General features: G+C 35.2%; 3 protein-coding genes across 3 annotated transcripts; 1 reads left to right on the forward strand and 2 right to left on the reverse strand.

Moving 5' to 3' along the window:
* The first annotated feature begins 378 nt into the window (after window positions 1-378).
* On the forward strand, window positions 379-7517 carry LOC114521738 (target of rapamycin complex 2 subunit MAPKAP1-like). Its single transcript, XM_028542267.1, has 18 exons — window positions 379-651; window positions 1511-1580; window positions 1656-1763; window positions 2227-2288; window positions 2371-2525; window positions 2785-2835; window positions 2925-2973; window positions 3043-3122; window positions 3205-3274; window positions 3579-3643; window positions 3768-3826; window positions 3930-4036; window positions 4824-4940; window positions 5026-5111; window positions 5399-5456; window positions 5636-5715; window positions 5792-5927; window positions 6462-7517. The coding sequence occupies exons 1-18, from the start codon at window positions 579-581 to the stop codon at window positions 6563-6565; spliced, it is 1530 nt and encodes a 509-aa protein (XP_028398068.1). The 5' UTR covers window positions 379-578; the 3' UTR covers window positions 6566-7517.
* LOC114521740 (methylglutaconyl-CoA hydratase, mitochondrial-like) lies at window positions 5386-10087 on the reverse strand. Its single transcript, XM_028542269.1, has 8 exons — window positions 9751-10087; window positions 9315-9382; window positions 8897-8969; window positions 8387-8638; window positions 8038-8264; window positions 7923-7970; window positions 7546-7632; window positions 5386-5428 (listed from the first exon to the last, which is right to left on the reverse strand). Exons 1-7 carry the CDS (start codon window positions 9929-9931, stop codon window positions 7555-7557), a joined length of 927 nt encoding a protein of 308 aa, XP_028398070.1. The 5' UTR covers window positions 9932-10087; the 3' UTR covers window positions 5386-5428; window positions 7546-7554.
* Window positions 10088-11223: 1136 nt separating this feature from the next.
* On the reverse strand, window positions 11224-15910 carry LOC114521739. The gene is made up of 5 exons (XM_028542268.1): window positions 15468-15910; window positions 14579-14796; window positions 14307-14405; window positions 12740-13711; window positions 11224-12272 (listed from the first exon to the last, which is right to left on the reverse strand). The coding sequence occupies exons 1-5, from the start codon at window positions 15496-15498 to the stop codon at window positions 12144-12146; spliced, it is 1449 nt and encodes a 482-aa protein (XP_028398069.1). The 5' UTR covers window positions 15499-15910; the 3' UTR covers window positions 11224-12143.
* Window positions 15911-15943: the final 33 nt, after the last annotated feature.

Below are 15943 nucleotides of genomic sequence, written 5' to 3' on the forward strand. Positions count from 1 at the left end.
TTATATGGGAAGTAACTAAGGTCATTCAACTCTCCTTTGTAAGAAACTATCTTGGGAATTTTCTGATCCAAAACTCAACATTTTCTATCCATTAGAACTGCCCATTTTAGAATATGTGAGGGTCTTATCATGACCACTGATTATAACTTCATAAAGACAGAAAATAGATAAATTTCAATACATATGTACAATAGCTAAATGACTCAAATTTCAAAAATTTTATTGCTCGGCAATAAACTTTTTTATTGACTGCTTCGTTCATTGCAATTGCAAAATTTAGTCCAGCTGGGTTCATCCATCCAGTCAGTGCACGATCAGTGCCTATATTGAGTTTCCTGCGCGAGGCTTGGGGCAAAGAAAACATTACAACATATTTTCCAAGATGGAAATTTACATAATTGTTGACTTTCAGACGATAACAAATTGGTTTTACGCTTGAATGATGGTCTGATTTTAGATTTTCCTGTATATTTACGGCCATGTGCTCCCAGAGGAAATGTGGAGAAATATCAAAAGAATATGACAAGGAACTGAAGTGCAAGACAGGGCATTAAAGTGGCTCATATGTCCATGCACCAATGGCATTTATGGACGATGCCCAATTTGTGATTTCCCAAATCAGACACTCGTGTGTGACAAGCGATGATACGGGTAAAAAAGTGTTAAGATATTATACCCTTCCGTGCATTTTAACGTTCTGCCCTAAATCACCGCACTTTTCACCTATGATTATAGTGAATAGACAAACATTGCGTGTCTTATCAGTCTGAAGTCTAGATGTCACTGCCCAGTCAAAAATCTTTTCAAATTTCACAAACGAACAGTCCTTGATAGGCTTTGTAATAGTTTACTGTCTTAGCGAATGCTGATACTGTAGCGTAACGATGTATGCAAAAAAGGATATTTTAAAGTATCTATTTTCCGGCTTAAGACTAAAGCTTGTACTTTCAAAAGGAGTTCATTGACACTAATTAGTTTACGCTTGACCTTATCCGAAAATCTGGTTAAAATTGTTTACATTTCTTTGCGGTTAAAACCGTTGAAACTGAATTCAATGGGCTGATGTATGTGTGAATGTTTTAAAATTTGACATATTTAGGTCTATAGTTATGGATGGTATATTCTGTTTGAAACAGCACAGATTAACTGCATAAATTGCTACGGTTTTAATGAAAGTGTTTACCAAGACCAAGCTCTAATAAGCCACCAATTCTACATACGTAATTAAAATACGTTACAAGATAAACAACTGCAGAAATTTACATCCAACATAGTTTCAGAAAAAAAAACATACTTTTTCTGCATAATATTTTTTTCGCTTCATGACCAGATAAAAAATGGATGGTCTATTTTATAAGTGGCAGGTATTATGTTGCATTTGACGTCTGATATTGCTGTTCTAAACTAAATTTTAGTTATCGGTGCCCTCGCCAGTAACCACCACAATTAAACCAGTTTCAGTACTATGATGTTGTTATTATACAACATGAAAATAATTCATCTTTTCCAGGCGTGAGTGAAATTGTCATTGTAAATGAAGAAATAGAAAATGAAAAACAGTTGCAAAGACGAAAATTTAGGTGAGACAATTTTGAGGAATTGTCATATTAAAATGCCCTCTTAGATAGCCCTAATATTTTTACAATGTCTTGTAGGGATAATTTGGGAGAGTTTGCATTTTCAAACTCATTTGACATTGAAGTCAGTCCAATGGGATCAGGGCATGGAGGTTCTGTAGAAAAGCCGCCTAGAAAACCACCCAGGTAATGTACATGCAAATACAAGATAAATAAATATACAGATACTTCAATCAATTTTCAACATGAGCCATCTCAATAATTTGGCAATCCTTCAAATTAGCTAGCACTATAAGTGTGTGAAGTAGTTCAAGTAATGAGTATGTGATATTTTGTGTTATCTGCTTATGTTATCTGATTGTGTTATATATCTGCTTGAAATGATCTGACCTTGAGGCCACAAAAACAGAGTTGAGGAATGTTTGAGTCATTCATTCCTTGATTGATTAAAAACAATCACCCACATATTATAGAAGTTATCACAATATTTTACTTCCCTACACCAAAAAATTAGTCTGTGGAGGTGACTACACTTCCTATCAATAGGAAGCACCAGAAATAGATTTAATTTGACAACCTTCACATAATTTTGCCTCTGCTTAATGAAACTGAAATATTATGTACATAGTGTTTTAAAATGTGTTTATAGCAACAGAATTGGAGATGCAGCATGTCAAATGGTCCATTTAAAAGACCCTGAACCAATATCAAGTATGAACATTGTGATATAAATTAATACATGTATTGATGCTATGTTTTTTAATTTTCAAATTTTGCATTTAAAATTTCCCAGGTGTAGATTTGCCTAAACTTTACCCTAAGAAAGACTTAAAAGATGGCCAAACCAAGACAGATGGAAAGTCTACATCCAAGCTGGCAATATTAGTAGCAAATTCTCACAACCAACCTAAGAATCCTTTTGCCCACTATGGAAAGTTTGATGGAGAGGTTTGCAATTGAGTTTCTTTAAAAAAACAATTTCAAAGCTTATTTCAACCGTGTACAGTCTTATTCAATCGCAAGCTTCATTAATTCCAACTGATGGTGTTCACATCTAACCCTATCTAACCCTATCTAACCCAAAAGTACCATAAATGTGTTTTACCTTAAATGTACACAATTTTTTTCATCAATAATATAAGATACCTAGTATTGCCAAATAATTGAGTAAAAATTTATAATTTTTAATTCACTTCTTATTCTTTAGGGTTATTCAAGAACAAATAAAGTTCGCTCATTTAAGATTTTTTTCCCTTTAGTATGTGAATTACATAAATTTTTAATGCTTCTGAGAATCTGGTAAAAGCACAATATATTCTGACTGCATTTTCTATTTCTAATCTTTAGCCATCATCACAAGGGCCTCAACAATCCCCAATGAATATCTGTCTGATTGGTAAGCAGTCAAAATTGACATCACAACTGTGAAACTACAATGTTTTGACATTCTATTTTACCTTTTTAGTTGATGGTGCCCATGTTCAAGACTTAATTGGTCTCATCATGTTCAAATATACAGAGAAAGCACGAAAACCAGAACTAAAGGTATTAAAAAGTTTTCACAACATTTGAAGTGACAATGGAGCTAGGACATAAAATCATAGTTGAGTGTGTTGTGTTGTTTCAGGATGATGTAAAGTCTTACTGTTTGTTGATTGCTGATGAAGCAGATGGAGAAGTTGATTTTGATTTACCTGGTAAATTATATTCCACAGTAATATTGGCAAGCAGAAATAAACAATATGGCCCTATGGCAATGCTTATTGGCAAATATTCATTGGGGGCTAGGGTGAGCCTAACTGGCCAGTCCTTAGATTATCCTGGATAATTCTTATTTCAAAGTTTGTTTATATCTAATCTATTTATCACTATATCATTATGTGCACTCAGGTCAAGGTGTAAACTTGTATTGCCAGTTAACAAGTTTGCATGCTTGAGGTTCCCCATATACCCACACCAGACACCTGTATTCAATATAATTCACTACCAATGCTTTTTTAGCACTGGATAATGGTGAAAATATTAGCAAATTCGACTTCAAAGCTTTGGCATTATCTTACATAGAGGTAAGATAACTCTGGTTTTTATATATCTATCTATAGATAAAATAGATATAAACAGGATTGCTATGCAATTGTGATTTTCAGTGAATCATAACCTTCAATTTACAATATTTTAAACCCATTTCAGCCTGAAGAAAAACCACCAGAACCAAAACCTTCAAGTAGTTCTGATATTATAGTTGAAGTGTAAGTTATTGTTGCTAGTGATGATAACCATGGTCCATGGAAGTAGTTGATTAATATCTTGTTTGACTATTCATGTGCATTCTCTCCGTTTCTTTCATTGTAGATGTGAAGAGAAACGAGGTTCATCGAAATTCGCAGTGGAAGGAGTTGATGTGAAAATGAAAATGGTTTTGGAGAAGATGCTAAAGAAACGCGGAATCAAACGAACGGGTATATTATTTATTAGTTACAAATTGAAAAAATTTTTGGAAAAACATAAAATTCTTTTAGTTTTTTGTACGCTGCAAGCTGTCTCGTACATATTTTGTACAGTGTACCTACGTTTTCAATAAGAAACATTTTAATTTTCCACATATATTGAAAGTCGTCTTCACAACTGCTTTGTGCCTCAATAAAGTTTTCTACGGCAGTCGTTTTCTCCGGAAGCCTGGTTTGTTATTTATTGTATTACTCTTCCTTCTGATGTTTGATTGCGGCTTTTAACAACAATTCTGCCGTGTTTGCTCTGTATGCATGCTCGGCGCAAAATTAATAATAGCAAGTCGATGTCAGAGAAAATGAAATTTAGCGATATGTAACGTTTAATTGTGTGAAGTTTAAGTGTGATAGAGTAGATCTCGCTTTTACCTGTCTAGAGTTTGTTTGAAGCGAAGAAGTGATATTTCATTCGCTTTTATTCCTTTGACTTTGTATTCCACGAATGATGCACACACATATATCATCGCACGTATTAAAACTGCCTAGTTATTTGTCGTACGTCGTTAGAATTTATTACTCTTTACTCGTTGCTATACGCAATCAAAATTATGACTTATGGCGGATAGTATACAGCAAAAACAGAATTATAGACACTTCGAGCATTATAGGCACTTTGAATTACAGGCAATCGATTGGATATTTTTATTTGGTTTATTGTAAGTAGTAATTTGAAAACAAAGCTGTAGTTTGGAGGGGATTATTCTAATGATGGTTCTAAACGTGGACCTGTTTATTTCAGGTCACGAGTATGTCTTGGTTAAGAAGAACGATCCAACAATAGCGATAGATCTGGATGATACTTTAGAAAAGATGGAAACTTCAGAGTTTCAATTGGTTAAGAAGTCAAATATGCAGCGTGAGTTGTTAGAAATGATACATGTGATGAAAAGAGAGTGTGTGCCTGAAGTGAAGACAATCTCATGAAAATTCTTATTTGACAGGAACAAAGAAAGAATCTAGTGAGAAAAATGGCAAGATTGTCACTGATCAGCCAGATTATTTTACGCTGCAACAATATAACTACGAGGTTTGGAATAGAAACGTCTCAACATTCATTTCAACTTTTTGTCAAATTATCGGATTTGTGTTACACAGTGTACCAAATGCAATATATAACCTTTCTTTCGTTCTTACCAAAATGATCATAACCCTGATATAAAGACCTTTGAGTTTCTCTCCTGTAAACCATCGACAAGCTACCATTGTCTCAAACTATTGTCTCAATCCAAGTTTTTAGCAATATATGCATTAAATCACATTCCCAAACCTTACGACTTTGCATCTCGTTGACTTAATTCTCCTTTTATTCTTCAGGCATTCAAAGTGACGATGCTTCAAGGCTTCCTACATGCAAAGAGTGAAGTTCAGTTAGGTACAGTATCTTTCAATAAAGCTATTGATCAAGGGGAAATTTTACATAACAGTTTAATAACAATGGTGGTGGTGCCTAAAAGGTCACTCCCCCCCCGGCCCCAGTCTCGTCTCTATCACCAGCATTTTCAGTTTATGAAATCATCAGAATTTCCGAGGTACGAGTTTTTAATCTTTTAGGAATTGACTCGAAAAATATCGAGATTACACAAACAGGACAATCGAGTCAAAGACAATTCTGGAATAAATCACCACGTGCAGTAAGTCATGTCTTTGCGAGAAGTCTTTTGGGAAAATAACACACCGTGCCAGTGACGATATTTTTTTCTTTACTAGGTCAACATAGAGATGGAATATGTTGCACATTCCGAAGTAATAAAGACCGGGAACAGATCGACGTTTAGGATAATTTATAGCAAGGAAAACCGTGATTACAAGAATTATGATTTTGAATGTTCACAAAGTATTGCAAGTATGATATTTGTAATTACCACAATATGAAAGAACTAAGAAACGGACACCAAGGCGATCTCCTAAGTGCGCGCAAGATTCAAAGATTTCAGATTCAAAGAAGGAAGACCCTTAGTGGTTTTAGGTTTTGTTCACACGATCCAATTTTGTTAGATTCCATCCACTTTTGATGGATGTTTTATAGTTTTTTTACTTGCAATGTATTTCGCAGCAAATCCACTAAAACCAATGCAGTTCTGCTTTATCAATAACAAGACTACATGCCATACGCCAGAAGTGAATTAAATCCGACAAAATTGGATTGTGTGATCGGGCCTTCAGACTGTGCAATGTGTGCAGATGGTAGAAGGTCATCAAAACAGTTTAGAGCGTTGTACCCCACGTCCCTCTCCTTGGCTCTGAATATTCTACCTACAAACTCCGTTGGTGATCAAGGCGATATTTTGTTTAAAAAATCCTTAATATTGCATGGTAAAAACTATACCTGAATTATATACCACAGCTATATCGTAACCAAAATTTTTGTTTTTTGCAGATGAAATAGTTCGTAAAATAGAGAAGATTATATATTCATCACCGAAGAGCGACAGTGTAAAAGAATACCAACGAATGCGGGATAGAAGGTCGAAAAAGTCATGACAAGACGAGAACGTAGTGTGATTTTTCAAATGCAGTATAGCTAAGCTCTAGTTACAACCCCCCCCCCGACCCACTCACTCGGAATTTTCATGAATGATTTTCTCCTTCTTTTTCATAATGACGTGTTACGTGCGGAAATTATAATGATTGTGCTAAAAATGTTAAAAGTAATCAAAAGGCTTACTACTTAATGAAGTATGCACATTTTGCAAGGCGATATTTTACACCTTTATAATATGTTGGACCTTATCAAATTATCTTTCAGTAGCATGTCAGCTGGTAAAAAAACAGTTATTTTCTGGATGAATTCAAGCTAAACTTATGCACAAAGATAACTTTAGAGGCACAACAAAACAGAAATTTTGACATGAGAATGCATGTGCTGCTGCATGTTTACAAAAGGATGACTATGTCAAAATATCAGAGAGGTTAAGTTACGCAAGAAAGTTCATGGTAATATTCACATACACTATGACAAAAAGGGAGATGATCAACTAAGCCAGGATATATATGCTTGCATCAATTAAAAAGGAGACAAAAACTAACACCCCTGAACGAGATTACTTCTCTTAAACTCACTAATATTGTTATATAACAATCCTGGACAATATAAAAACTTTTTTTAAATATCTTCAGGTAACAAAAATATGTATATAATTTCTTCATTTCAAGTGATAATCCTGTTTATGCTGTATGTCAACAGCAGAGGTTTTGTACAAATTTAAAGCAAGAACATTACAGTAAGTTATGTGGTACATTAAATACAAAGCAATTATGGTGGTTGTACTAAAGAAAAAATGCATCCTTGCAATAACCATCTTTTGTGTGAAATAGTTAGTAAAATAACCCAAATTAACTCAGTAACAGACAGTACTCTTCCATTGATGAGTGAACTCATCTGACATAAGACAGAGTAAAACATCAAAGTAGGACCCATCTGAGTGCATTGCCTTAAGCAAATGCACCACCCAATCACTTACCATTGATCTTTATTCACCACGATACACTGGTTTTCGTTTCTCTTTAAATGCCTGTAGTCCTTCTAATCTGTCTTTTGTTGGTATCACCTGGTTAAGATTAGGGTATGTTAGAGATTTGTCTGATAACAATGAGATACAGGGTAGTGAATGAGATACAGGGTAGTGAATCAATGGTGATGAGATGAATCAGTGGTGATCAGGTCATATGGTATATGGTATTTAGGTCATGGTACATTAGAAATTTGTTTGACAGTGAGATGCAAGGTAGTGAATCAGTGGTGATAACTGCATGATGGGATGGTGGTAATAATCAGTACTGTTAAAGGTCACAAGCACTGTTAATGACTTAATGGTGGTAAGAAAGTAAAGTATATCACCTGTGCGTAAGAGGCTTCTTCAAAGCTCATACCAGATATCAAATCAACCTGAAACAAATAGTCAGAAATCAAAACCCATGATCACTATCACTTCCAATATCATCTCATTCCCAACCTCCATGCCTCTGTTAATTGCATTCTTGGCCATTTTCAAAGCAATCGGCCCTTGTGGCAATATTTCTTTTGCTAACTCTAAAGCTTTGTTATATGCTTGGTTCTCATCAACAACATAATTGGCCAAGCCAATTCGTTCAGATTCTTCACCATTTAATATTCTGGCTGTAAATATCAGTTCTTTTGCCTTTGAAATTCCCACCAGCCTTGGTAGACGTTGGGTACCACCTATCAGAAGAAACGGGAGACATATTTATAAATGAATATTTCAAATATCAGCATATGAAGGTGTTCAACATTTCCTCTTAACTTAACTTCGAACGACTCTTAACTTCATTAACCTACTTTACCTCCTCCAGGAATAATAGCCAAACGTGTTTCGACCAGACCAATTTTTGACATTCTTCCTGCAACTCTCATGTCACAAGCTAAAGCAATTTCCAGACCACCTCCTAATGCTACACCATCAATTGCTGCAATGGTTGGTACTGGTAGATCATGTAAGTTTGCAATCAAGTTTCTTCCTGTGGAAACAAACCTCCCTACATCCTCCATTTTCATTTTTCGCCTTTCTTTGAGATCTGCACCAGCACAAAATGCACCTAGAAAAATGTTTTGCAGGTATTAGTTCTCTTCTAGTCAATGGACTGGAGCATTAAACTTGTAGTATTGAACAGGCAGTAAGGTGAGTGAGCATGTATGTTATCAAAAGTATATTAGCCAGAGTAAACCAGTAATTCACCAACACAACTAAGGAACCAATGACTGAGTGAAAATTGAACTATAAGGCACATACTATGTGGGTGAATTCTTTCATGAGCAATAATCAGTCAACATATCTACAATATGACCTGTATTACCTGGTACATCACTCTTTAATATAAATACTCGAAGATTCTTGTCAAATTTCACAGCATCCAAAGCATTTTGAAACTATACAAATTTAAGGTCTGCTTTAGAAATTAATTCTGGTATAGTACTGCACAGTGATGAAATATCATTTCATCAGATATGATTACAAGGATGTGTATTGATTCATAACACATGGTCTTGTAAAGCAATGGGCTGCACAATTTATAGACATTTCCAACAATTACATCACTTTTCCAACAATTACTTTCACTTAATTATATGTGCAAAATCAAAAAATCATTCAACACATTGCATCAAAATTTTTTGTTAAATGTGGAAATAAGCTTCAACATGAAAACAGGACTTGAGCGCTTAATTGGCCCCTGCATGAGCCTAATTGTTTTCAAGTGAAGACTCATTACCTACCTGGGTTAAAAAGTTCCTGCTAATAGCATTTCTTGTACTAGGTTTGTTCATTGAAAAAACTGCAATACCTACATAATGGATCACTAGAACTCAACAACTTTTAACATTTTTTGGCATATATTAATAGCTAAAAGTTTATATCTTAGGCTGCATTCAAATTTTTATAATTATTTTTACTTTTATAGCACCTAACCTTGATGTCAAGTTACTTAAGTATAAAGTTGCATGCACAATTACACTCTTTTCAAGTCACAGATGGACATAGAATATCGCATGTATAAAAGAAAGGGTGAAATGGTGAACATGTTGAAGATTTGCAGATATAGGCATAGTTGTTAAAAATACATGATCTACCAAGTCTATAAATTAAACTGTACTCATTTTATTCAATAAACGGGGGGAGAGGAAGAGAAACCATGGCGCTTTAATTAAATACCTTCCAAATCACCACTCAAAGTCTCAAATTTAAATTCATCTGCTTCATTTTCCGTCTCTGAGGAAAAACTACGAAGCCCACTGCAAAGTAAACTAGCTTTGTTCTTGTAAAACATAACATTTCGCAGCATACTCGATCCACGTGTTACAATCCTCGCCGACCCCGACATAATTGCATTCATATCACTGTTTATCTTTCAGAGATTAAAAACAAGAAAAATGGCCCACAAATATTTAAAATACGTTTTGTACTCGGGAACTATAAAATAAACTGAAAAAATCAGCTAGAGTCTAGGGCTACCATATATATTGCCGTATATATGGTGTAAATGTTGCTTAATATATTATATAACACTATACATCTCCCCCCCGGTGGAACACGTGTGAAAAATTACCATTTTTAAAAACCGAATCATCTCAGTTGACTCGCACAGCCGCACTTGATTGTAAACATAAAACATCGACATGTTTATAATAGGCAAGTGAGACTGGGAGAGACGTATATACATTTGGTAAAATGAGCGAGTTGTTAGAATTGTTGAGCCTATGGTTGAACAAATGAAACTGCATTTCGCGGAAAAACGTCTGCACATGCGCCAACCGGCCAGTAATATTTCGCTATGTTCTAACTTCTACGATAACATAATCGATAAGATTGGTTGTGCATCGGGATGTAGTGTGTCAAGTTATCGGTTGATCCCATCTCCCATAAAGGCCCTAAATTCAGAAATTTGTTCCTTGTTCCGTTCCCTTTACAGTTTACACTAATGTATGCAAGTAGAGATCGCATACTGTAGGTAGTGAAAAAATTTAAGCTTATTTTAGTGAATTCAAGGGAGTCACAAGTAAACCATTGAGGGGGGCCCCGAACGGCTGCTTTACTCCACTGTATGAACCATAGTTACCATACTGTGTCGTACATTGGTTTTGAAAAGGGATTTCGGGATAAGCAATGAAATATAACATCTGTATACAGAAAAATTAAAATATGTCAAATTGTGTTTGACCAGCGACAAATTACTTTGCCTTTGGGGGCACGCTATGTATTGTCAAAAAATATTTGCAAATTTCATTATGGGACGCTTGTTGGCCATATATCAACAACTGAAGTTTAAAAACACGTATGCAGAACCTATACGCATTATTTGAACACAAATTCTCGCGTTATATATGAGCACGTGGACAATATCTGCAAAACCAGTTTAACGTTTCATTTTGTAGGAATAACATCAGTTTGATGCAATAGGAGTTTTCTAAACTGTCGTTGTTCAATTATTGCTTAGCACACTAATCCCTTGCTAAAATCAATGTTTATTTTGAACATTTTTTAATAACAATATTTCATTTGAAATACGTTATAGCTCTGCAGTTCAGCCTTCGCAAAGTCATAAATTATATAGGAATTAATATGAAACTTAAAAAATGAAATTTGAAATATTATTTTCAGTCGGATTAAATCTCTTGAGACAAGTAGACTAACGGTCCCGTATTAATTTTTAATTCTACTTCTTAGTATGTCATATATTAATTACTTTAGATTTGTTGCCTGGTAATTTAAATGTTTGTAAGACCATGATAATTACTAAGAGATTTGAAATTCAAAACTAAACAGGTTTTATGTTTGATTTGGTAAAGAGTTGAAGCCGAAAACGACGAATTATAAAAAATATAATACATCTTTTAATTTGAGTAAACGGCTGTGGACATTTTCTTTAAGAAGATGGGACAAAATGAAAAAGGAAAGAATTTATGATGACTTGATTCTGAAATTCAGAAAAAGATATATAAATTCATAACTTATAAGCTGTGTGATGAATGGCGACAAGATTAGGCCACAAATTTTAGAGACACCGTACAAGCTTCAGGATATTTGCCCTACAAGAAAGTTAAAAGCTCCAGAAGATACCTTAAGACGAATACAAAAGAAGATAGCTTTCGCTGAAAAGAAAGGAATATTATTGGCTTTGGAAAACAATGAATTAGGTCGCTCAACTCACATGGCAAAGCAAAGGTCAGGACGAGCATCGCTATTACCAATGAAAGAAAGTTTACAAGAAACTCAAGACTGGATTAGCGAATTTAGAAGAAGATACAATGGAAAAGATCTCACGAAGGAATTTGAAACAGAATGGTATACTGCATCGGATATTTTTCAGCAGATTGCTCATGCATATGCAAATACGTAGACAAAGGACAGCTGAAAAAATAAAAACTCAGTTGGGTCTGCATTCAACAGAAAACAATTGGGCTTTGAGTCATAATAAGACCTTTCGATTTCGGCCAAAATAGGATGGACGTTGATAGATAATGATACGATGAATAAGGATGATCATGGACCTTTAGGAATCAGTAGGAAACAAGTTCCCACTCATGGTGCAACAACATCTGTTTTTTTTATGAATCTTGAGAATCTGAAGAGTTTTGTCTGTTCTCATGCTTGTGGATCGACTTAATTTCAGGACTGACTGCATCCAGAAATGAATACGAGTCTTGGGGATCGTGTGAATGAGAACGAGACTCCTCCTGTTAAAAACAGAAACGTAATATTAGTAAAGATGCCAATAGTACAACGTTGATACCAGCTATTTAACAAGAATCGTTTCAAGCAATATCAGGATGGAGAAAATTAAAATCCAAAGTAGTATTAAATTGGTCGCGTAGATTAGATTAGCCAACGACAGCCAGAATCCGGATTAGACTAAAGTTTTCGACGATAATATTGGCTACAGCTAGATGTTTAGTACTAAATTTTGGTAGTTGATGTGGTCGCCAAAATTACGTTTGCCACGTTAGGTGTTGTGAACGTAACAAACGTTACTGTCAGGCATATTCTGAGGGGGGGGGGAACCTGCACAACGGAAAATTCCCATCACTGTATGCAGATCATGGTGAGAGGACCTACTTTACTGTAAAATTGTTTTGCATCTCTAATGTGTTACAGACAAAAGAATGATTGAAAGTGTTGTATTATAATGTATAACAATATATACCTTTGATCTAGCAACAGGTTGAGGTGTACCAGGTGAACTCCGGGAGCCTCGTGTTTTTGAGCGACTTAGTCTCATTAGCGCCACTCTAGTCAAACCAACAGAACGGTTTGCAATAGGTGACTGAGTCATATCATAAGATCCATCCATACTAGTCACATGAACTTCTTCTGAACCTCTTCTCTTGGGGTGTTCACCATAAAGAAAGTTCCTTGGTGAACTCCCACGCCTACCTTGAGGAGGCGGAGGAGTTGGGCTGAGCCTTGGCCCTAAATCAATTGAGTCATTTTCTAAAGACAAGCTATTAGTTCCTGGATTCTCAAGACTTGATTCCTCAAAATTGTTAGACATCCTAGACTGGCTATCCTGTGAAGTGACATCACAGCTTTCCTGTGAGGTGACGTCATCTTCAATCCCATCGTCCGTGGCGATCGTTCTGCTAATTTCTGCGAATTGATTACTGTTGTCATCGTCCCAAGCAACCTTCACCTCAACAGGTGGAATACTATGGCTACCAAGTGAAGTCTCTGTTAGAAATACTGTTCCAGAATAACAGTCTTCATTCAAATTAATATCGGCCAAGTTTTCCTCAAAATTCCCAGGAAAGCTATTAAAATCAGAGTCACTTCTCCAAAATATATCACTCTCATCATTTTCAATATCAACAATTCTCTCTAAACTCTCAGATTTCGTTTCATCCTCGGAAAATGTTCGATGATCAATGACTTGTTCAGGATTTCCTCGTCGTATCGTGTCGTGAACGCTCTCGGAAAATTTCGGATCATCTTCGCTCTCGGACTCAGAAACATTCTTGTCACTGTCTAAGTAAATGTCGTTCGATGCTCCGCAATGCTCACACTCGTAAGGGCTCGTAAAAAAAGTTGATTTACGAGCTCGTTGTCTTTTCTTTGGAAGATCCCTTTGACAAAACGCGCAGAAGTTTTCACGGTGTTCTGTTGAAGGCCGAGCTTTTTCCTGTTGGAAGCAAAAAATACTTTTGGTTGGCGTTACATAACAGGTGCTTTGGAGTTTGGCCGAATGAAAACGGGTTACTTTAAAACGCTGTCCAGAGGAAATGAATTTGAAGACATCAGCCATTTGAATACATACTGTGCATAGGCATAGAATATATATATATATATATATATATATATATTATATATATATATATATATATATATATATATATATATATATATCGTATCTTTTCTCTATGTTTCGGGATGCTATATTTGATGGGAAGTTGTTTAAAGACGCTGTCATGGTTATATGTAGAGTACTAACAGTTTTTTAATTGGTTCCGAATGAGTACTTTTCTGCAAACTCGTCCACTGAAGTATGTTATAAAATAATAAAATTGTTTGTTATACAAGTATACAGCAATTTTTCGACGAAACATATCTTTGCTATTTTGCATAATCTTCTTTTCATTATAAGATGAAAACTGACTGAGTGGATCCACTTGACCGAGCAGGGAAAAAAATGAGTGAAAAAAATGAGTGAAAAATTCGTGCATGCGGATGCAGATTCTTGGCACGGGCCTAACGTGTAGAGAAAAGGCGAAATTTACCTTGTTGTAGTCCGGGGGTTTAACCGGTTGTTCTCGTTTGACAAGTTTTGCTTCATCCACAAAACTCGTGAATCTTTCTTCATTTATTCCTCTTGAGGTCTGAATAAACAAGAAGCCGTGCAGTTATTAAATGATTCGCTTTTCAGTGTTTTAAAGCAGAAGGAAAATCAAGAGATATCCAAGAAGTTTACTCTGCATGGTTTCTCATGATTCACCGAGATGACTCGTATTAGAACAGTATAAATAAACCTAGCTTAGCTTAACACACTCACGATGACTGTAGAATCAAGTTTTGGCAATTTACGAATGACATTCACGTTATTTTTCTTGCACCATTCCAAAACCTTCCTCTCTTGGCTTCGTTCCCCGACTGATCTCGCTAACCTTTCCTCGGTACGAACTCGGGCGACCACGTCCCGAGGTTGCCACGATCGCGAAACATTTTGAGAGTGTGGATAACGTGCGTTAGCTCGAGTGATAACCAAATTGTCTGCAAGTTAGCAGTAATTTCATTAACAAATTTTGATATATAGGAAGTGCAAAACATACACGGAACTGTTTACCACCAGCAATAAAACATATTCCCGATCCTATGTTGTTCAGTATACATTTCTCACAGTTCACTGAGCTTGGACAAGAAATATATTAAAATATTAAGATATTAAAATTACTCTTTAGTACCTTGTATAGCAATATTTTACCTGCCAAGAAATATAAAAATGCAAATATGCATGTATATATTTATATATTTATCAATATGGACAGTAATGAAATGAAACTAACAAGTTATTTACTTGAAATGGTCGATGTTTGACTTTTGCAGACGAGAGGAATTGTTACGTGCAATTTAGTTTTTTTTTGAGGCTGTAATTTATAATGGTTTGAGACTCAAAATATGTATAAAGTTAAAGAGAATAATCGAAAATTTAGTTTTTAATTTAAGTAGGGAATCGCTAAATCGTTATTAAATATAGAAGACGACAAGGAAAGACTGCATAAGGGAAGAAACTCTGTTCTCAAAAAGACATTCACATTTATATTAAAAGCCATGTTTTGGCTTCGAAGTAGTACATAATCTATCAGCGGGCATTTATTACTTACGACACGAGATGTATCCAGATACGCGATATTAACAATAAAAATAAAGTTCATTTATCTTACCTTTTACGTTCGGTAAACTTGACCGACGCATCGGTACCAAAGTCTATTCCTTCTTGTAAACCCTTTCAATTCTTTCTTTCTTTAAAATATTTCTATTTTCACGTATTCTGACAGCAGTTCAAAATGGGATTTAATTACAGCCAACCGATATATATATTAAAGCTGAACACATGTTTACGTTTGGGTAAGCAGGTGCCCTCACGACCTTGGCAACCAATTTGGAAGTCTATATTTATATATATATCCATTGTTTTTTACAACATGACTCAGTGATCGTGTTTAGACTTTAGAGTAATAAGTATTTTTTCACCCTTTTTTCCCTAAATGGATTATATTATTGTACATTAGCTGAAGTGTATATTTAGTTAGACAGGTTGGGGTTTAGGAATCCGTCTGTGTGGACAAAACGTCGTGGTATATATTCAATACAGCTGGAAACATTTGCACAGGTAAACTGCAGACTGCAGTAAGCTCCA

This window comes from Dendronephthya gigantea, unplaced genomic scaffold (genome assembly GCF_004324835.1).
Source record: "Dendronephthya gigantea isolate DGI-Jeju-01 unplaced genomic scaffold, DenGig_1.0 000021F, whole genome shotgun sequence".
Taxonomy (NCBI): domain Eukaryota; kingdom Metazoa; phylum Cnidaria; class Anthozoa; order Malacalcyonacea; family Nephtheidae; genus Dendronephthya; species Dendronephthya gigantea.